The sequence below is a fragment of the Trichosurus vulpecula genome, chromosome 8 (genome assembly GCF_011100635.1).
Source record: "Trichosurus vulpecula isolate mTriVul1 chromosome 8, mTriVul1.pri, whole genome shotgun sequence".
NCBI lineage: Eukaryota > Metazoa > Chordata > Mammalia > Diprotodontia > Phalangeridae > Trichosurus > Trichosurus vulpecula.
The window spans coordinates 71,334,250-71,357,573 of NC_050580.1; the positions used below are offsets into that span (position 1 = coordinate 71,334,250).

General features: G+C 40.8%; 1 protein-coding gene across 1 annotated transcript in view; it reads right to left on the minus strand.

Annotated features, from left to right (window-relative positions):
* The window catches only part of ANTXRL (ANTXR like), a 90,460-nt gene that overhangs the window by 34,335 nt on the left and 32,801 nt on the right, over positions 1 to 23,324 (minus strand). Inside the window, exons 10-13 of the mRNA XM_036736348.1 lie at positions 13,744 to 13,842; positions 7,931 to 8,000; positions 3,569 to 3,647; positions 421 to 516 (exon numbers count right to left, since the gene is read on the minus strand). Of these exons, the coding sequence (XP_036592243.1) occupies positions 421 to 516; positions 3,569 to 3,647; positions 7,931 to 8,000; positions 13,744 to 13,842 (344 nt within the window). The remainder of the gene's footprint in view (positions 1 to 420; positions 517 to 3,568; positions 3,648 to 7,930; positions 8,001 to 13,743; positions 13,843 to 23,324) is intronic.

Consider the following 23,324-nt stretch of genomic DNA (forward strand, 5'->3'; position numbering starts at 1 on the left):
TCTACCCCATGTATGTGCATATGTATGTGTGTCTATGTGTACCTCTATGTCTATATTCTTTCCCATATGGTGTTCTATCAGGCAACACTGCTTTTTCCCAGATTGTATCAAGGTAAAACGGACTATCGTGGGCTGACCTAGGAATCTAGTCATCATTTGCGATGATATTTCTATTTATTCTAGAGAGGGTAGTGAGAAATGTCAGGGTTATGTCTCAGTAATCCTTCTCTATTAAGCTCACATGTTGGCCCTCAACACTGAGGGGACCAGGAGAATTGCATGGGAGTGGAAGAAGAGGGAGGAGAGATGCAGAGGTGGAGATTGGGAACAGTAGAAAAGCTAGGTTCTCATCCATCACTCACCCTGCATGCCAGCATCTATGGATGTCAAAGGACAAGATGGTGACAAGTGAGTACTTACCACTGTGCAGCAAAGGGGCCAGAACCACCAGAGAAGGGCCAGGGCAAGTAACAAAAACAGAACCAACAGGGCAATGAAGAGAATTGTTCCACTGAGCTGCAAACAAAGGAAATGTCCAGATCACTTCCCTGATTGCCAAAAGGTGCAAGGCAGGAGATGACACAGAATGAGACCAAAGGCATAACAGATAGAATGATGGGTCATCTCCGCCTCATTTAATATCATGGTTCATCAATAGGATGTCAGAGAATACCATCATTTCCTCCATCAGAGGGGATGTTAGGAATTCCTCATTTCTCTAAGATTTTTCTATAATAAGCAGCTCAACCATAACTGATTAAACACTAAAATAAGTGTGTTTTCTTACAATATCATTCCAGGAGTGACTAGACAGTCACTGAATCATGGTTCATTTAGTTCTAATAATCCTAACCCTGACTCCTTCACCCCCATAGAATTCTAGAGTCAGCCAATTAAAAAATCTGGGAGAGTCAGGCTCATTAGTATGCCAAACGTTAGTTTACGGAGATTATTTTTTTGAGATTGATATAACATTAAGTAGGCTACTGACACACAATGAGAGAAGGGTATTATATAAATGACAATAATAGTAGCCACTTCTATAGTGCTTTAGCGTTAATGAAGTAGGTTTGTCTCAAAAACCCTCTGAAATATATATATCCTCATTTTACAAACAAGGAAACAGATTCAGAGGTATGAACAATGACTTGTCTAAGGTCACTGAGCTATTAAACAGTGGCAGAGAGCTCTAAATCCAGGTCTTCTTGTTTCCACATTCAGTACCTCTTCCACTGAGAAACTAAGTGACTTTTCCAGGGTCACATAGCTAGCACCTGAGAAAGGTTTTGAGCCAAGGTCTCCTTGACTCCAATCATAGTGTCCTATTCACTGAACTATGTTGTCTTATCACTTTTAGGGTTTCAGTTGAGAGGGACCTTGGAAGTCATTTAGTCTAATTTTCCACTCCATATGGGAATATTAGCCCCCCTACTTATGGTAAACATCTACATGTTCCAAGAACTGAAAAACAGAAAAATATGAGAGAGAACCAAGAAGAGGAAAACCCACACCTGATGGAGAGATTAAGTGGATCCTGAATATGAAAGCTAGCAGAGAATGTGGGAGAAGAATCACAAGGTTCACTTTGCTCCAAGTTAAAACAAAAAAGAGAAAGGTTTAGAAATAAGTTGGTTGGAGTCGCATTAAGAAAAGTACAAAATAATTTGTAAAAAGCTTTGGGAAGCTAATTTTGCTGATGGGCAGGGATGTGCAGGGACAAGTGATCATGGAGTCATACCCGCATACTTTCCCTTAGATGGAGAAGATTAAGTAAATAGTGGTTAAGACTGAGCAAGTTGGTACTAGAATCAAGAGAAAAAGCTAACTGAGCAGATGCACTACTCCCTCCTCAGGCATGCCTCTTCTTCCTTTCCAAATTTCCCTTACACTGAAAGCACATATAATCCTGATTTTAAGTATTTGCAGAAAGGGTTGAGTCTCTACCAGCTGGCACCTGAGTGATGCCCTTTCAGGTATCCGATTCATTGAAGAACCAATATGAAAAGGGGCTTTAACCCCTATCTGTAAAATGTGAATTTGATGGAGTAAGAAAATAAGCTTCAGAGAGCATAAGGGAAGAGGGAAAACTTACTGCAGCTGTCATGAGAGAGACCGATGAGAGCTAGAGCTGGGGAGCCAAAGAGAAGAAAACAGGAGAAGAAAAGGAAACTGCGGAAATCTGCAAAATGAGAAGGAAAGTGCTTAATGGAACAAGACCGAACAGGCTTGGAACACACCTGGATTCACGTGAGCCCCGGCCTGACCCTCTTATTGAGTGAGTCGATTAAGTGCTGAAGTGACAGCTAAAGACTTAGGCATTAAGGATGTAGAACCAAGGTAGCAAGTGGGTGGAGCCAGTGCACTCACTTTCACCCCACCCCCGGGGCCATACTGCACTAAACTTCTATCTGTCTAGGTGCCCCATCACTCATTCTCCAGGAAGAAGCCATACCAATGGTCCTTCCTTGTTGAGAGTAATTTATAAAAGTTCTCTTGTGGTCATGGCTCCATAGAGCCTTGGTTCTACCATTTTCTCTCATAATCGACAAAACTCATCCCTACTAGGAACCTGATTGAAAATCATCATTACATTTTATGCAAATGACCTGGTGTCCAATCATTAATTTAAAAAAAAATTCTGTATGTCAATCACATTTTATTTTTTGAAATCAGGGTTAAGCAACTTGCCCAGGGCCACACAGCTAATGAGTTTCTGAGGAGATCTGACCCTCAGGTACTCCTGACTCCAGGCTTGGCACTCTATCCACTGTGCCACCTAGATAGCCCATCACAATCACTCTTGCAACTGAAAACAACTTAGCCCAATACCAAAACATCTCACCTTTGTCACCTACCCTCATGCCAGCTTTATTTCTTCTAGGACAGCACTTACCAGGGTGGAGAGGTGGAAGGCTGGGAAAGGAAAGAACTTGACCCTGTTCAGGTAGGCTCATTTTTCATGCATTTATTCCATGAAAAGAACTTTCATCAGAGGTAGCAATATGATAGGAGGAGGCTTGTGGCTTTAACCACGGGGCTCACTCTAAAGATAATACCTAGGGATACTGTGCCAGACTAAGAGGGAAGGTGAGTCATTTGTCAGAAAGCACACTGGAGGAGTTTGTTATACTGTTACTGGCTCTGGCATGGCCTCCCTAGTGACTGCTACAGGATGATAGATTATCAATTTAGAGTCACCACGTGGAACAGGGATTATAGACTTAGGGACATAGTTGTGAGAACTGTAAGGGACCTCCGAAGCCATTGATTCCACCTCTCATTTTCTGACTGAGGAAATGGATGCGTTTAAGTGACTTTCCAAAGTCACAAAGACAATTCGCGACAGAATTGGGATTTGAACACAGGTCCCAAGACTCTAAATCTTATATTGCTTCCAGTTGGTTTTTTTTTCTGTGTCTTAGTTTCCACAGTGGAGATAACACTTCACTTCCTTCTTCTAGATGGGGCGGGACTAAGAAAGAAACACTCTAAAAAGAAAAATGAAGCTTCTTCAATGGCATTTCTCGATTGATTTACTCTGCCACAAGATCATATCCTTAATACTTACACATTTGGTGCTGGTGATACTGACTGAGCTGGAGATGAAGGTGAGTCCCTTGTTCATGCTGACTTGGAGAAAAACCACCCTAGAGTACAAAGAGAGACATAGTCAACATAAATGGAGGCCTCCGCATATTCCCACGGTTCCCATGAGACCACTCTCTAGCCAAGATATCATATCAAGCTTTGTTAAAGACTGAACTGTGGTTGTAGGTGTTCTACTGGGTGTTGGGTTCACTGCAAGTCAGCTGACTATACAGAACTGAAAGACAGAAATAACATTGGGGGTGGAGCCAAGATGGTAGGTGGAAAGTGGGGAGTTGCCTAAAGTTCTCCCCTAGAACCCACCAAACACCTATAAAAATGGCTCTGAGCAAATTCTAGAACTGCAAAACCCACAAAATAGCAGAGGGAAGCAGGGCTCCAGCCCAGGACAGCCTTGATGGTTGCTGGGTAAGTTCTATCGCACTTTGCTGGGAGCGGAGCGGAGCAGAGCCCAGCGTGGGCCTCGGCTGTACCAACCAGACTGGGAGCCAGGCGGAACAGGCCTTAGTGCCCTGAATCAGTGAGCTGTGTTAGTTACCAGACTTCTCAACCCACAAACACCAAAGACAATAGAGAAGGTTAGTGGGAAATAACTATGGGGACAGAGTGAAAAGAGTTGGTCATCAGCCACAGCGGAGGTGGCGCAGCTCTGAGGCTGCTTACAGAGCTACAGCTGCAGTTGTTTTTGGCCCTAGGCCCATCTGGTGGGAGGAATTAAGTGGCAGATCAGAGCAGGAGTGCAGAGCCTGCTTAGATCTGAGTTGTGGTCCTGGTTGGCGGTTCTTGGGGGAGGAGGAGCATTGGTGTGGCAGAGCTTGCTGTGTAGAAATAGCTCTGAAAACAACAGAGCAGTCCCTCAAGATTGGGACAAAGTACTCTATACTCTACAAGCAGTCATACCCTGATGAAAAACTCAAGGGGCAAGTAGTTGGCTGGGAACATGAACAGGCAGTGAAAACAGACTCAGATTCAGACTCAGACTTTGGAATCTTTCTTTGGTGACAAAGAAGAACAAAACATACAGCCAGAAGAAGTCAACAAAGTCAAAGAGCCTACATCAAAAGCCTCCAAGAAAAACATGAACTGGTCTCAGGCCATGGAAGAGTTCAAAGAGGATTTGGAACAAGTTAGAGAAGTAGAGGAAAAATTGGGAAGAGGAATGAGAGTGATGTGAGAAAACCATGAAAAACAAGTCAATGAATTGCTAAAGGAGACCCAAAAAATACTGAAGAAAATAACACCTTAAAAATAGACTAACTCAAATGGAAAAAGGGCTCCAAAAAGCCAATAAGGAGAAGAATGCATTGAAAGGGAGAATTAGCCAAATGGAAAAGGAGGTCCAAAAGACCACTGAAGAAAATACTACCTTAAAAATTAGACTGGAGCAAGTGGAAGCTAGTGACTTTATGAGAAATCGAGATATTATAAAGCAGAACCAAAGGAATGAAAAAATGGAAGACAATGTGAAATATCTCATTGGAAAGACCACTGACCTGGAAAATAGATTCAGGAGAGATAATTTAAAAATTATTGGACTACCTGAAAGCCATGATCAAAAAAAGAGCCTAGATATCATCTTTCAAGAAATTATCAAGGAAAATTTCCCTGATATTCTAGAGCCAGAGGGTAAAATAGAAATTGAAAGAATCCACCAATCGCCTCCTGAAAAAGATCCCCAAAAGAAAACTCCTAGGAATATTGTCACCAAGTTTCAGAGCTCCCAGATCAAGGAGAAAATATTTCAAGCAGTCAGAAAGAAACAATTTGAGTATTGTGGAACCACAATCAGGATAACACAAGATCTAGCAGCTTCTACATTAAAGGACAGAAGGGCTTGGAATATGATATTCTGGAGGTCAGTGGAGCTAGGATTAAAACCAAGAATCACCTACCCAGCAAAACTGAGTATCATGCTCCAAGGCAAAATATGGATTTTCAATAAAATAGAGGACTTTCAAGCTTTCTCAGTGAAAAGACCAGAGCTGAATAGAAAATTTGACTTTCAAACACAAGAATCAAGAGAAGCATGAAAAGGTAAACAAGAAAGAGAAATCATAAAGGACTTACTAAAGTTGAACTGTTTTGTTTACATTCCTACATGCAAAGATGATGTGTATAATTCATGAGACCTCAGTATTAGGGTAGCTGAAGGGAATACACATACATGTATATATATACATATACATATACATATACATATACATACATACATACATATACATATAATATATAGACAGAAGGCACAGGGTGAGTTGAATATGAAGGGATGATATCTAAAAAATAAAATCAAATTAAGAAATTGGAGAGGAATATATTGAAAGAGGGAGAATGGGAGAGATAGAATGGGGTAAATTATCTTGCATAAAAGTGGCAAGAAAAAGCAGTTTGTTGGAAGGGAAGAGGGGGCAGGTGAGGGGGAATGAGTGACTCTTACTCTCATAGGATTTGACCTGAGGAGGGAATAACATACACACTCAATGGGGTATCTTACCCCACAGGAAAGAAGGAAGAAGGAGATAAAAAAGGGGGGATGATAGAAGGGAGGGCAGATAGGGGGAGGAGATAATCAAAAGAAAATACTTTCAAAAAGGGACAGGGTCAAGGGAAAAAATTGAATAAAGGAGGATAGGATAGGTAGTAGCAAAATATAGTTAGTCTTTCACAACATGAGTATCGTGGAAAGGTTTTGCATCATGATGCATGTGTGGCCTATGTTGAATTGCTTGCCTTCTTAGGGAGGTGGGGAGGGAAGAGGGGAGAGAAGTTGGAACTCAGGTTTTAAAAGCAGATGTTCAAAAAAAGTTTTTACATGCAACTAGGAAATATGATATACAGGCAATGGGGCATAGAAATCTATCTTGCCCTACAAGAAAGTAAGGGAAAAGGGGATGGGGGGGGTGACAGAAGGGAGGGCTGACTTGGGAATGGGGCAATCAGACTATATGCTATCTTGGAGTGGAGGGGAGGGTAGAAATGGGGAGAAAATTTGTAATTCAACCTCTTGTGAAAATCAATGCTGAAAACTAAAAATATTAAATAAATAAATAATAATTAAAAAAAGAACTAAAGGACATCTTTATTATTTTTATTAATTTATAAAATATTTTTGGCTACCTGTGGGTAGATTACACCTAAACACTGGGAAAATAGACCTCTGGCATCACAGGAAGGGCATTCAGGGAAGGCTCATTGGTGGCCCTACCAAGTCACTATCCTTGCCTTCTTTGCTGCTCTGTACCTGCTTCCTTCTCTAGGGCATTGATCAGGACTATTTCATATATGATGTTCAGTTGAGATACAGCACGGTACACCAGGGAAAGTTCTGACCTGAGTGTCAGGAAGAGCTGAGTTTGGGGCCTGACTCACACATGCTGGCCATATGACCATGGGCAAGTTACTTAAGCTCCAAGTGACCCCAGGACTGTAGGAGACAGAGGAGCTCTTGACCTGCATTAGTGGAGAACATTTTCACAATGGGAGTAAATCGAAGTGGATTTAAAAAATAAACAAAAAATTCCATCTATTTCCACAGAATTATTCCAAACCAAAGGTGGTATAAACTCATGGAAGGGTTTACATCTATATAATAAGAAAAATGGAGGAAGAACAAAACAGAGTTGAATATTTCTCTAGATTCATCTTTTAGAGATATTTTAAGGACTAATAAATTAATAATTAATAATAAATAATTAATAATTAATTAATAATAATAATTAATAAATTTAGGCTTCTCAGAAGAAAGACTTACACAAATTTAGAACATTATTCTCAGTGGGATAATTATTAGTTCTGCATCCTAAATTCTATGTACCTAAGTATAGAAAAGATTAGTCTTGTTGTTTGTATACATTCAACAAATTAAAACTTGACAAAGCTTTCTTAAGCATCTACTATGTGCAGATCTCTGGGGATCAGATGGAATCTCTGCCTTCAAGGAGCAAACAATCCAGTAGGGAAGATAAGAAGCCAGTTACATGAAGAACTATCCTAAAAGCAGACAAGTATAAAGGGAATATCCGCCCAAAATACTATGAGAAATCCGAGGAAGGAACAATCACTTTTGAGAGGGGGTATCAGGGAAGACTTCAAGAAGGAAGTGGTACCTGAATTGTTGAGTCTGTGCTTAACTGTTTTTCATTTTCAACATAGAGTTTTGACAGAGAGAGGTCAGGGCTGAGTGTGTGGAGGGAGATGCCCAAACGATGGCCCTATCAGAGGTGGGAAGGGCAGAAAAGGACGGGACAGTAAGTAGAGCAGTTGGGACTTAGAATGGACAAAGGGAAATCATGCAAAGTAAGGTTGAGCAGGTTCCATCGTCACTTACTGTCCAATCTCATCTAGCTTTGGTGCAGGACAAAATAAGTATGTATCTTGCACAACCGTTGGTTTCTCATCTAAAACAAAACCAGAGAGAATAAAAAAAATTATAAGAAGCCTGCTTAGCATAGTGCTAGGGAGAGCAGCACAGTTGAAAGGTCAAAGTGGAGGGGCAGGTGTTTCATTCTATCCCCAGCTTCCTAATGGGCTCATTGGATAACTTTAAATAAATCTTGTCCACCTGCAGCTTCAATTCAGTGTTTATCTGTGAATAATTGTGATTCCTATAAGGTTCACAAATGAGGTAGAGAAAGTGAGTTAGAAGAGGCAATGGCAAAACAGTGAAACAAGTCAAGAGACCTGGATTCTAATCCATTTCTTCCACTAATTAGTTGTGTTGCTTTGGGCAGGTTACTGGTCCTTCATCTGTAAAATGAGCAGCTAGAATATAGTAAAATCCCTTCTAGTTTTGAAGGTCTACTGGTCTATGAGAATTTCACTAAATGATTTAGGTTTTGTCCCTTAACTGTTGTGAAAATAATACAGAATTTTTGAGTTGGGAAGGACCTTGGAAACCATAATCCAACTCGTATCCAAACATTTATCCCATCTGCAACATTTCTAACAAATGGGCATTGTAGCCTATGCTCGAAGACTTCCAGTGAGAGGCAAACTATTATCTCCTAAAGCAGGGCATTTCACTTTTAGGTATCTCTGAGTGTTGGAAGTTCTTTTTTCATTTTGTTAAAAAATTTTCATTGTATTTTTATTTCCAGTTCCAAATTCTCTCCCTCCCCCTCCCTCACCCATTGAGAAGGTGAGAATTATGATATCCATTATACATAAGTTATGCAAAAAACATTTCTGCATTAGCCATGTTCCAAAACTAAAGGGAAAAAACCAAGAAAAATAAAGCAAAAATGTTTTAATCTGTCCTCTAAGTTCATCAGTTCTCTATCTAGAGGTGGATGGTGTTTTATACCATGAGTCCTTTGCAGTTGTGGTAGATCACTGTATTGATCAGAGGAGCTAAGTCATTCACAACTGATCATTGTACAATACTGCTGTTATTGTATACATTATTTTTCTGGTTCTGTTCACTTCACTTTGCATCAGTTCATAAAAATCTTCCTAGGATTTTCTGAAACCATCCCCTTCATCATTTTTTTACATCATAATAGTAGTCTATAACATTCACTTGTTCAGCCATTCCCCAATTGATGGGCATCCCCCAAGTTTCTAATACTTTACCACTACAAAAAGAGCTACTATAAAAATTTTCTCATGCATGGGCCATTTCCCTTTTTCTTTAATCTCCTTGGGATACATACCTAGCTGTAGTATTGCTGGGTCAAATGGTATAAACAGTTTTATAGCCCTTTGGGAATAGTTCCAAATCATTCTCCAGGATGCTTAGAGCAGTTCACAACTCTACAAACGGTGCATCAGTGTTTCTATTTTTTCAGCATTTGTTGTTTTCCTTTTTTGCCATCTTTGCCAATCTGATGGGTGTGGGGTGGGACCGCAGAGTTATTTTAATTTGCATTTATCTAATTATTAGTGGTGTAGAGCATTTTTTCATGTGACTACCGATAGCTTTGATTTCTCCCTCTGAAAACTGTCTGTTCATATCCTTTGACCATTTATCGATTGCCTGTTTTCATTAAAAAAGTTTTATTGATATGTTTCATTTGTACATTACCAACATTTATCTCTACCCCAGGAGAGCTCTCTTGTAATAAATGAAAACAATTAAAAAAACCCTAATAATGTGGAGATCTCATCTGAAAGTGCATGCACCATTCCACACCTTTAGTCCTTGCTTCTCAATTTTAAAGTATTTTTTAACTGAATAGGAATCTCTTTTCTCTATCATCCATATCCCGTTGAAAAAAGATAAAAAAACCAAATTCTTTGTCACAAATATGGACAGTCCAGTAAAACAAGTTCCCTCATTGTCTGTCTTCGAACTGTCTCATTTTCACCCTAAATCTATCACCTTTCTGTCAGGAGATGTTTCATCATCAGTCTTCAGGAATCATGGTTGATCAGAGTTCTTATAGCTTTCAAAGTGGTTTGTTTTTACAGTGTTGTTGTTATCATATAAATGGTTCTTCTGGTTCTGCCAATCTTACTCTACATCAGTTTATAAAGTTCAGAACTCTTCATTTTTACAATATTGGTGTTCTAGAATTCCCTCCTTCTAACAAGGATGCAGAGCCAGAGTGGTGTACTGGTAAGAATGCTGGGTTTAGATTCTGAGGCTCTAGGTTTGAATCCTGACTCTGGCAGGAGCCAGACTAAAATGAGGATGTTTGACTAGATGGTCTCTGAGGTCCTTTCCTATTGCGGATCTATACTACCTTGATAAGCATTGCTCCTAGTTTGCTTTTGGGGGCCAAGAGGAACAAAAGCATCTCTCTGTACGTGTAGCCCTTCAAATATGTGAATCCAGCTATCATATCCTCCCTCAGTCTTCCCTTCCCAGGGCAAACGGTCCCATTTCCTTAAGGCAATCCATATATGGCATGCTCTTGAGACCCTCTGCCATCCTGGATACTTTCCTTTGGACACTATCCAGCTTATCAGTGTCTTTGCTATTTTTGTCAACTTTAATATTCTAAGAATTAGTACTAAATTCTTTCCTTCAGGACCAGAAAAGAGGTATGACGTTCTTGGAAGGTGATACGTTCGACTCCTTCTAAAATACAAGACATAAAATAATAATAATAGCCAGCATTAATACAGAATTTTTGAGGGCTACAACACGCTTTTAAAATATCTCATTTAATCCTCATAACCATCCTGGAAACCGGGGGCTATTGTTATCCCCATTTTAAAGGGGAGGAAACTGAGGACAAGTGAGTTGTCCAGGATCACACAGCTAATAAATGTCTGAGGGCACATTTTGAACTTGGGTCTTCCTGACTCCAGGCCTACTGTGTCACCTGGCTGCCTCAGCAGCGCAATACTTCAAAGAGAATAAACACAAAGTACTCTGAATCATTGGCTGACAGTGGACAGAATCAGGAAACCTAGATTCAGGGTCCACCTTATCTGTTGTAACTACCCTGTACCTCCATTTCCATTTCTGTAAAACAGAGATGACGACTTCCCCTTACCCACAACCTGGAGATGTTTCAAGAAGAAAAAATCAAAATGAAACCTACACACACAAAAAATGAAAAAGCAGTCTCTCTCTGCAAAGTACTTGAGTTCATTAGAAGAAGGTGCCACGTGCATAGGTATAACACTGCCCCAGTTAATAATCCAGGTGTGTCAACTTGGACAAGTCACCTCATCTCCTCATCTGTAAAGGAAGGGGTCAGGTCTGATGGCTTCTAAGGCCCCTTCTAGCTCAAAATCAAGGCACGTACCCTGGCAGTAAGAAGCAAATAGTACTGCTTTCAGAGAAACAAGAAACAATTCTTAAACTAAGAGCCATGGAATCTTGGGGAAGAGAAAAAACAAAGGGGAAATCCTAGATAATTGAAAGCAACTCTAAAAAAAAATGATCTGGATACCATTCTGGACCAATCTGGCCTCAGTCAATAGGAAGCTTGGGCAGGCATTCAAGGAGAGAAGTATTGTCCATATTGTGTATACGAGGGGATGCTTTTCCCCAAACACACCCTGGTATGTAGGAAATGCACTTGGACAGAGGAATGGTGACGTGCAAATAGAGTCCAGGCCTGGCAGCCTGTGCCATCCCCTTCTCCAAGACAAACACACTTTTCTGGGAAATGTACAAATGAAATTGGAATAGACCAGGCCCCCAATGGCGACTAACGATTTATAGATAACTAAACCTGCCAGATCTGGGAGAGAAGTAACGAGTCAGGATGCAGTCTTATTTTCTCTCTGTGGTGCAGTCTGCAATGGAGAAAGGGGTCGGAGTGACTGTTCTGAAAATGGACGCCTATCGTTCAGTACTAGATCAGAGAGGAACTCGAAAGCAGAGATAAATCGTTCCCTCGCCAAGTGGGTAAAACTTCTTTTAGAAGCAGGCCCTGCCTGGGGACAGAAAAAGCTCGGTCTCTGTGATTGATGCCACTCTTGGCTTCTCTGCTTGGATTCCAGAAGGGCCAATTCATGCTTTTTGCTGGGGTGCTTTCTTTGATGAATTCCTGGGAACTGGCCGGGAGCCAGACCCTTGTTTCACAGCCCATCGATTGGGCAGCCAGCTTAGAACAGAGCTTTGGGATTGCTCCTGTCCTAAGTTGAACCTCGATAGTCAGGACAACAGTTGTGACCTCTGCTCTGTGGAATCATTAAGCCCTAAAATCCAAAGTGGTGAGAAAACAGCAGGCTTGGAGAAGGGATAGAGAAGCAGCTTTGTGGGCTTAAAAATCCCTGTGGGGAATCTTCTAGATATGAATTCAATGTAATGAGTACTTCTGCGTGCCAGGCACTCTGCTAGGTGCTGTGGAGAAAATGAGGAAACAGTTCCTGCTCTCTGGAAGCTGACAATCCAGTGGGACAATTGAGGACATGGAAGAAAAGAAAGGAAAAGAAAAAATGCCATCTTGGGGAGGGGGGAGATGCTCTCTTGAGGAGGAAGGAGGAGAGGGAGGGGGAGAAAATTTGGAACTCAATATCTTATGGAAATGAATGTTGAAAACTAAAAATAAAGAAAAAAAGAAAGAAAAAGAAAGAAAGAAAGAAAGAAAGAAAGAAAGGAAGGAAGAAAGAAAAGGGTATGTTGTAGACCAGAGGTTCCCAACCTCTTGTCCCCAAGGGGTTACAAGAAACTCGGTCAAGGGGTACTGGGAATATCTTGTATTGTCTTATCAAAATTAATCTCTTAATTTTATTTCTTAATGTATATGTATGTTAACTACAGAAGTTACTGACTCTCATAATGAACAGAGGGTGCAGAAAGATTTCCTGAGAGCCAAGGGGTACAGTTGAAAACCCTGTTCTGCATTGATTTGTTCTTTAGTTCATCAAGCGTCATGACTGTACTAGTCTTAAGTTCAGAAAGAAACAGCTGGGCACCAATGAGTGCTAGGATATGATTTATTTTAGATCCAAAGCTGTCAACAAAATTTATAACTAGGACAGTTGAACCAGAGCCCAACAGAGGGCATGGGGAATTAGCTAAGTAATATCGTGTGGCCTAGTGGAGAGAGAGAGAGAGAGAGCTGCCTCTGCAGTCAGAAAAATCTGGGCTGGAGCCTAGCCTCTGACATGTACCAGTTGTGCGATCAGGGGCGATATCACTTAACCCTCTCAGTTCCAGGTAGCTCTGTAACACTGAGAGTTACTGAAAGTCCTCTGTATTGGTGGAGGGAGTGTTCCATACAGGGATGAAAATTCCATACAGGGTGGAGGAAGAACTGAGAATCTCACAGGGATGAAATCATAGTCCTGTCCCTCTATGATGATTAGAGAGTAACAGCTTGAGGATGTCCAAAGATGTGCACCTTTTTTGCAGTACTCACAACTCTCTCCAATATAGCGCAATTTTTCCATCTGAAAATGGGGCTAGACAATTTCATTCTCCTACTTATGTCTTTGGGATACAGTAAGAATGAGCGAGCTCATATTTCTTAAACTGTTAGACTCGTAGACTCTCAGAGAGGAAAAGGAATTCAAGAGATCCTCTAACCCAGGGGTTGGCAAGCTATGACCTGAGAGCCTATTTCTTCCTGCTTTATATTTTTAGGTGAACCTCGAGCTAAGACAGGCTAGTTTGCTGTCAGTATAAGAACAGGCAGCTAGATGTGATACAAGATCCCCAGGTGTCCTTCCTCACTTTCAATGCTCTTTCTATGACATTTATGGATGTGACTTAGAGGCAGTCCAACATCTACTTACTAATGGTAACGGTATCATTGATCTTAAAGCTGCACAGAACTTGGTCGATATTCCGCGCGTGATAGAAGCCATTGCCTCGCACCACCACTTGGAAGGACTCTGCAAAGACAAAATTCAAAAGGATGCATGAGAAATGGTTTGGCTCCGTGTTCCATCTGACCTTGCCTTTCAAGTGTCTCCTCCCCTCAAACCAGCCCCCAGGACTTCTACTTAGCAGCTGCTGCTCTTGAGCCAGTATCTTCACACTGGGCCAAATCCTCATCCGGTGTAGCTCTGTGGGAATCTTGGACTGAAATCTGGCCTTAGTGCCATTATCAAAAGGCATTTTTAAAAAGTGTCTGTTTCTGCAAGGGTCCGGGCCAGGCAACATATACTGTTTGGATGCAATACTGTGAACAGTGAACCCCCTTGTTCCGCTGCTGCCAGTTTTATCAGTAATGATCTCTGGTTTCTGTGGGGCTCACGGGAGCCTATTTTATCCTGTTGCCTAACTTTATCTCTCTTATTTTTGTTGGGAGGTGTAGGCAAGGATAAGGTTCTAATATTTTGAATCTCACATAAACTCTTAAGAACAAAGTGGTAAATGAAGCAGGAAGTGGTTTGAGAGTTTCTTGGTTTATGGAATTTGAACCTCAAATCCCAAAATTCAGCTCAGGGTGGATTATTTTCTTCTTTTTGGTGAGCTGAAAAACAATAAAAATGCCCTCCCTGACCAGTTATATCAGTCACTTGATCAGAGGATAGAGGTCTTTCCTATCATACTCATTTATGACTAAGGTGATAGACCCAAGATTCTTGACAGGACCATTAAATCAGTTGCCCTGAATGGCTAAACAATTTGTGGCACGTCAGAGTAATGGATGACTACTGCATTATAACAAACAATGAATGAGGAATTCAGAGAAATGTAGGAAGACTTGTACGAACTGATGTTGAGTGAAGCAAACAACCAGGAAACCAATATACACAATGACTACAATAATGCAAACAAAGAGAACACTAAACCAAAACTGAACACTATATACGTAGCACTGTATAAATCCCGAAGCCAGAAAAGAGCTAACAAAATGCGTCTCCTTCCTTTTCTTGGAGAAGTAGGGATCTATTGGTGCAGAATGTGCATACACTATCTGATCGGGTCTCTGTTTTGGTTGGCTTAACTTGATTGTTTAATTTGTTATGAGGGAAAGCTCAATGATGTGGTAGGGTCATATAAAAATGACTCCCCAAAATAAAAGGTGTCAGTAAATCTTAAGGGAAGGTCATTGGACAAATATTCTGCAGTTATGATATGCTACTTCATTAAATGGGCAGCTAGGTGGCTCAGTGGATAGAACGCTGTGTCTGTGCCTGGAATGTTCTCCCTCCTCACCTCCACTCCTTGGAACTCAAACTGCCTTCAAGGCTGAGCTCAGATGTCACCTTCCCAAGAATCCTTTCCTACTTTTCACATGTCTTATCGCTTCAATCTCAGCAAACCCTACCCCCGGTGACTAACTTGTATTTATCTTATATTTACCTATTTGTAAATGGGGACAGCTAGGTGGCACACTGGATAGAATACTGGGCTTGAAATCAGGAAAACACTTCTTCATTAGTTCAGATCTGGTCTCAGATCCTCATTAGCTGTGTGACCCTGGGCACATCACTTAATCCTGTCTGCCTCAGTTCCTCATCTGTAAAATGAGCTGGAGAAGGAAATGGCAAACCGCTCCAGTATTTTTGCCAAGAAAACCCTAAATGGGGTCACTAAGAACTGGATGATGACTGAACAACAACAGTAACAGCTTCATTAAATACCTTTGTTTTGAGTATGTGTGCTTGTACATAAATATATATGTGTGTGTATGTATACATATTATATACATATATGTATGTATGTATGTATGTTCATACTGAGAAGAATGCTATGTAGTCACAACATGCACTTCAGCCAGCCACTTTTAGGCCCAAGTTATCTTAGGATTTGTGAGAAATTGTTTTCTTCTCTGGTTAGGAGTCCTGAATATAGGATAAGGAGAAACATATTATTATATCAAGGCTTATTTACCCCAACTTGAGGTGAGGCTGGGCGGGGGGGGGGGGGTGATATGATAAGGATTAACAACTAAAATGGGTTTCTGACTTCAACTTAGATGAGAGTTGAACTTTAGGAATCAGAGGAAGCAGTATCAGATGGAGGACTTCAAAGAGCATGTTTGATCTGAACCTGGCTATCTATGACCTTTTCTGGTACAACCTGGCAGAGGGGAAATCGTTTGTAGCTGTTGGCAGAAAGAACTGTAGTCCTGCCTTGCAGGGTAGAGGCTTAATAACCACAGCATCTTGAGTGGATGGTGAACAGAACGTTAGGTGGTGCTAAAGATAGTTGAGAGTAGGATAGTTGAAGACCAGTTAGAATGAAGATGTGACACCCATTGGGGGATAGCCAAGAGATACCCAACAGGAAGCATGCTCAGTAGAGAGCTGTCATGATAACATCACCAGAAAATGTGGGCATTGCAGGCACAAGTTGCACCTTTACGTGTAAACCCTGGCCATATGTGATTATCGCATGTACTAAATATATTCCCAATGTGTGTATGCCTCATGAGTGATCGCTATGAACATTCTTTAATTCAAGTGAGAGTGTGCATATGTACAGGAGTTAAGAGGAGAAGCGTCATCTTGTTATGTATACTATTTCATCCAATGCCTTTGCTTTAAATTAAGTGAACTTAAATCTGGCTGACTAGAGAACACAAACATATTGTGAATTTATATGAGCTATGGTTTGGAGAGAGTTCTTATCGACAATGGTGCCTAGCATCTGGGGTAGCTACTGTGGAGGGCTCATGTGTGAGGAAGGGGCTATACATTCACAAGCCTGTAGCCTGTTTCATTTCACCTCTTCCTCTACCTGGGGGTATCATAGAGAGTTCAAGCTGTTCTGCGGCATTTTGTGAGCATTTTGCCCACAGCCCAAACTGAGCAATGAACCCTGGGTAGAAAGAAAACACATTTACACAGGGCAATCTGCTGAGGCCAAGACTAGCTACATGTACAGACTTCCGTAGCAACCCCAAAAATTTGCCAAGAACTGTCTCCAAGCTATGCCCATATTCCATTTTCTCTTGACAAAGGAGCTCATCTAACTTACAAAAAATGATTAATGTCACCTATTGTGACAGCTTTCTCCTTCCCTTCCCACCTTAAAACCTTTCTGTGTATTCCCCCGTGTTTTATTCCTTCTCTCCTGCTTCAGAGAGGAAGAAGTATTGCTAAAGCTTTGTCCCATTTCCTCGCCTAGATCGTGCTCTATTCATTAACTATGTTTTCTTTTCCATTCTTAAGCTCTTCTTTAATTAGTTCAGTTTTGGACATGTAGAATTTAAGATAGCTATGGGACAAATAACTTGAGATGTCCAATAGACAGCTGGAGATGTGAGCCTGGAGGGCAGGAGATAGGTTAGGGTTGGACAAGTAGATCTGACTTGTCAATGCATGCCTACAGTATATGGGTAAAGATCATGTGGAATGTAGGCATGTGATTAGCACATGGACAATTTTAAAGGTATTCTCTGAAAGAGACAGAGTTGCAGCTATTCCAATACTTTTGTCTCCTTTTATCCACTTTTAAACTTATAGGATTATATTTAGCGCAGAACGGACCCTAGTCCAACCACACCCAATTTTATAGATGAGGAAACAGGTCACAGAAATTAAGGGACATACCCAAGGTCACATAGATAGTAAGTTGCAGAGCTAGGGATCAACCCTAAGCCCTATGGTTCCAAATACAGCTTTCTTTCCCCTTTATCATCCTGACTCATACAAGTACTCTCTTGAGAACATTGACTTACATAGAATACATGTATTGCTTCTGACCAGTTCAATTCCTCTTCTATAGTTATTGTCTGTATACAGTAATGCAACCAACTCTGGGATATATCTTGTGTAAATAATAGGCTTTTAAATAATAATACCGTTACCATGTTAAAAGTGAATGAAATCTTTTGTGAGTCAGTGGAAATCATAGCTTGGGAGTGGTCAAGTTAAGCTGCTGGTGAAGGAGCCTCTAGGAAGTGACAGATCCCAAATTGTTCCCTTATTTTTACAAATAGAGAACTCAGTATCATGCTGATTAATTCCATTGTTAAGACTGGACAATCAGGACATTGTGTGTATAGTCCTGCAAGGCCAGATTATGGAACACTGCACGTCATTGGCAGGAACATAGCCTTTCCAGGCATTTCACTGTGGAAATGGCACTGGGCTAATGCAATTGAGTTATTGACATTTTATTCTTCACTTCAAGTATCCCTGCACCAAAAAAATCCATCTGTCACTGCAATTCTGCTGGCTTTGTAGCTGACTTCTCTCCCATGTTCACAGCTTTTCTTATAGGGAGGATGTGACTGCTATAAGGTTGAAAGGGACTTGTTTGCCTTAACAAGCAATTACTGCCAAAATCTGTTAGTAGGTCGAGCTCCGCACACTATTCAAAAAACTCCAGATAACAGAGGATGACATTACTGTTTTGGAAATAATCTACTGACCTGCCTAGGCTTGCCACGCCACTCCTCCAGGAGACCCGGCTTCCATCTTAGGATTCCAAATTGGAAGTTACTTGTGGATAACTGGAGTGAGAAATTACCTCTTGCCCAGGCTGAGTTTATTTGAGTTTCAAGGGTATTTCTTTGGTAGTAATAAAAAGGTCTACCCTAAGTCTTGTGCTGTAACAAGACACTCTTATTAAGATCTATTTTGAACTTGTCAGGGAAGATACAGGGTGACAGTATAAAACCCTACAGAGACTCCTGGAAGGGGCTTAGCAGAGACCAGATGTGAAGGAGAGACTCTCTTGATCATAAAGGAAAGGGTATGAGACCCATAGGCAGTATGAAGGTCTTAGAAGCTGGTTACTATGAACATCATTTCATTTTCAAAGCCTGGTGAAACTATAATCTGGTGGCAGAGCAGACACGCAGGGACTGGCTTATTTTTGTCATTGCATCCCTAGTGACATAGTAGGCTCAATAAATGATGGCTGATTTATTGATTGAAGTGTGGGATAAGACTGGATTATCCAAGTTTATGTTCAATTTATTTTAATAAGGGAGAAACATGGTGTACTGGACAGAGCAATGGACTTAGAATCAAGAAGACCCAGGTTTAAACTTTGCCTCAGTCACTTACTAGCTGAGTGACCCTGGGCTAGTCAGAACCTCAGTTTCTTTATCTGCAAAATGGGGATAATAACAGCACCTATCTCATAGGACTGTATTGAGAACCAAATTAGGTAATATATGTAAAACACTTTGCAAACCTTGCAACAGTAAATAAATGATTGCTATCACTTTTTTTAAAGGTCCAGGTTGAACTAGATAACCATTGAGATTCCTTCTAACTGAAATTTGGTGATTCTATGATTTACAAAAAAATAGACCAAATGAAATTTTAAAATTAATTAATAGTGATTTCATTATTTCTGTTAGCCAAACAATATCATATCATGTGGGGAAAGTAAATTTTTCTCCATCATGTCGTAGTAATCTAGAGGACTTATAATGAAATGAATTAAGAGAGCCTGTACGAAGATGTTCATGTAAGAACTTGCCTAATGAGCAGCTTACTCAGATTAGAGCATTAAATAAAAATGTGATGCCATAGTTTAGTACCTTTAATATCAAATGGAAGAATAATCTGGGTGGGAGAAAGAATGGTTATGGCAGAGAGGTAAAGGCAGAGCACATGGCTCAGGATGATGACTGAATCTTGAAATAAATTTCAGGCATACTGCCTGGCACATAGTAGGCTCTTTAGCAAATATTGATTGATTGAAAAGAGCCTGGAGAATCAGGGAAAATCTGAATCACATAAATCACACTTTTCCCACCGCCTGGTTGTTTTCCCATTCAATCTCAGTTCTGAGGATGTATTATGTAGTTTGGCCTTTGATTTCCTCCCTCAGAATCTTCATTTCTCACTCATCTGGCCTTCTGCAGGCAGCCCTGAGCTGGGTAAAGTTCTCTTCTTTTAAGTGTTGTCTTCTCCCATTAGATTGTGAGCTCCTCAAGGAAAGTAACCGTTTTGTGTCTTTTTTGGGGTATTCTAAGGGGTTAGCACAGGGCCTGGCACTTAGTAGGCACTTAATAAATGTTTATTGACTTAAATAACTGACTCCATGAGGCATGGAACCCAGCAGTTACAGCTGGGCATGACTAGTAGCCATAGGCAGACTTTGACTACAAACAAAAACCATGTAAAAATCCTACCTTGACACCTTTTCTTTCTAGATATGAGAAAAATCAAAGACATTATTATTGTCAAATAAATATTTATTGAGCATCTTCCGTATGGAGGGCACTATGCTGGTACCCCTAGTACTGGGGAGAAATCTCTCTCTTTCTGACTTGATTTTCCCACCAATGCCTCTACTGTTCAGCCAGTCGCCAATAATCAGAACCTTGCTGCTATTTTTGCCTCTTTTCCTTCCTTAGCTGTTCATAGCCAATCAGTTCCTAAATCTTATCCATTCTACTTCCATAATACTAATAGTTAACATTTATATTGGGCAGTGAGGTGGTGCAGTGGATAGACCACTGGGCCCGGAGTCAGGAAGTTCAGATCCTACCTCAGACACTCACTAGCTGTGCAAGTCACTTAACCCTGTTTGCCTCAGTTTTCTCATCTGTAAAATGAGCTGGAGAAGGAAATAGCAAACCACACCAGTATCGCTTCCAAGAAAACCCCAAATGGCATCACAAAGAGTCAGACACGACTGAAATGACTGAGCAACAGTGATAACAATGTACCCCTCCTCTACCTGGTGAGCTTTTGCGGGGGGGGAAGCAAGGTGGTGCAGTGGATAGAGTGCCCAGTCTGAAGTCAGGAAGACATCTTTCTGAGTTCAAATCTGGCCTTGGAAATTTGCTAGCTGCGTAACTCTGGGCAAGTCACTTAGGAGGGAAATGACAAACCACTCCAATGTCTTTGCCAAGAAAACCCCAAATGGGGTCACAAAGAGTAGGAGAGGACTGAAATGACTGCACAACATTTATAGAGCACTTTAAAGTTGGCAAAACACTGTAAGTGTGTGTGTGTGTGTGTGTGTGTGTGTAATCTCATTTGACACTCACAACAGCCCTGACATGTGGTTCCACTATTATCCCCATTTTACAGTTGAGGAAACAGAGGATCAGAGAAGTTCAGTGACTAGCCCAGAGTCACATAGTCAGAGCATGACTGAGAGGGTATAGCCTCAATGACATGCCTGTGTTTGATCCCAGCTCTCTATGAGTGAAGGCTACAATGGGCTGCTTCTCATCCTGATAAATAACCCCGTTCTCTTTTTTCCTTTTACTCATACTTTCCCCCTTCTTTACTCTATCCCTTTACCCCTGTCCAATTCCCCATCCAGTAAAAGCTGATCTCATTCAGTTGCTTTGATTGAATCAATGGACACGAATGGTTCTACCATCTCAGGTGGTAGAACTTGATTGAATTGGTTGAAGGTATATGGATGGAGTTTTGGAGCAGGGGACTCATGCCATGGAGCTGTCTACTCCAGTTCACCTCTGCTACCTCTCCACTACTTCCTAAACCCCAGAATACAAAAAAAAATCAATGTGGAAGGCAGAATAAGAGTCATGAAAGAAAGTCATCCACCAGGGAGTAAAATAACACATGGAGGAAGCATTTTCTGAGTTGTGGTGGCTTCCTGACCTGCCTCACCATACAACATGCCTTATCTTCACCCTCACAAGTGACCCTGCTTCCTATAGGGCTCAATAAAAAACAAAACAGTGAGTTATCACCAAGAGACTTGGTGCCCCTCACAGTGTTAATTCAAAGAAGGAATTTGGCTGGACTTTAATGGGAGGCAGGCAATGAGGCTAGTCTGAAAAGAGGTGTTGTGAGTGTTTGGAAGTCAACCAACAGAATTTTCATTTAATTTAATAACAGAGCCAAGCAATGGATGAGAATAATCCTAGAAAATCTAGACTCTTACATTGCCAAAACACAGAAACCACCACATACCGCCATATTATATGTATGTATATATACACATATTGTGTATATATACATATATATGTAAATGAAATCAAAGGGTGACCACACCTCAATCTGGTGAACAGCTAATAAGTAGGGAGGAGAATAGATATTTTCCATTAGGAGTTATTGTATCATAGAATCATAGGATCAGGTGAGATTTTAAGGGCCATCTAATCTATTACACGGCCTTTAGGCAGTATACCATACATACATTCTTGATTGTAGGATTTTTAACTCAATTCAATTCAACAAAAAATTATTAAGCACCTACTATGTGCATTCAACAAGCATCTACCAAGTGCCTACTATGTGCTTGTCACTGTGCTAGCTGAAATAATTCCTGTCCTTAAGGAGTTTGCAATCTATTGAAAGAGATAACATGTAAACTATAAGAAACTATATACAAAGCAAACATAGCTAATCAGGGAGAGCAGGGAAGAAGGGTTACAGTACAGTAAGGGTACAGTAGCTGGCAGAAAGTGGGAATCAAGGAAGGCTTCATGTAGAAGGTGGCCCTTTATCTGAGTTTCTAAAGAAAGCTGGGAAGTGAGAGAATGTATTCCAGGCACGGCGTACAGCCAATGCACGATCAATGCAGTATCTTTGCCAAGAAAAGCTCAAATAGAGTCATGAAGCATTGAGCACAACTGAGAATGACTGAACAACGGAATTGTCTGAAATTGTCAGAGCTCTCTGAACTTCAGAATTGTCTTAAAGTACAATCAACTGCTTTTAGAAGAATTATGGTCCCCATGACTGGAAGCGGTCAGGCAGAGGTTGGATTATCACTTGTCCAGGATATTGCTTAGGGGATTCTGGTTCAGGTATTGACTGGCCTAGAGCCTCTCTAAAGTTTCTTTCAACTCTGAGCTTCTGCCTCCCTGCACATAATAGGTACTGAAGAATTATTTATTGAATAAAGGGATGAATTCAAATAACAGACTGCAACCGGATTTCATTTTCTCCATACTCTTAGGAGAAAAAAGGCAAGCTACAAATCAGAGGCTGAGTCACAAAACAAACAGAGGGGATGTTCTGAGGTCAGTATAAATTCAGCCCAAATTCCTCTACCTGTAATTATCTCCAGTCACGGACAACAATCACTCATGTTCACAATAATGACCCAGAGAAGATCTGTAACATCTCTGGTCACCAAAGAAAGAAATGCCCATTAAGCCGAGAACCTTGATCAGTCCTGGATTTTAGTGTCCCAGATCCACCGCTACCTCACTGGGTGACTCTGGATGGTTACATTTGGCCTTATTTTCCCCATCTACAAAATGAAGATGAACCCTAAACTCATATCAATTTGGGAATTCTACTGCATTTTGGACAGATTTGCAACAAGAGGTATAATCAAAAGATATTTCTCTATCATTCCCAAGTAACAGAAGATTTCTCATAATTCTGATTAATTAAGATTTTAAGGTAATAAAATGTGGGGAAATTCTATCAATACACAAAGTATAGCTAGTTATTGTGTCTATGAATATTTTCCCCCATACTCTGTTCCTCCCTTCCCCCTTACACAAATCATTCTCCTT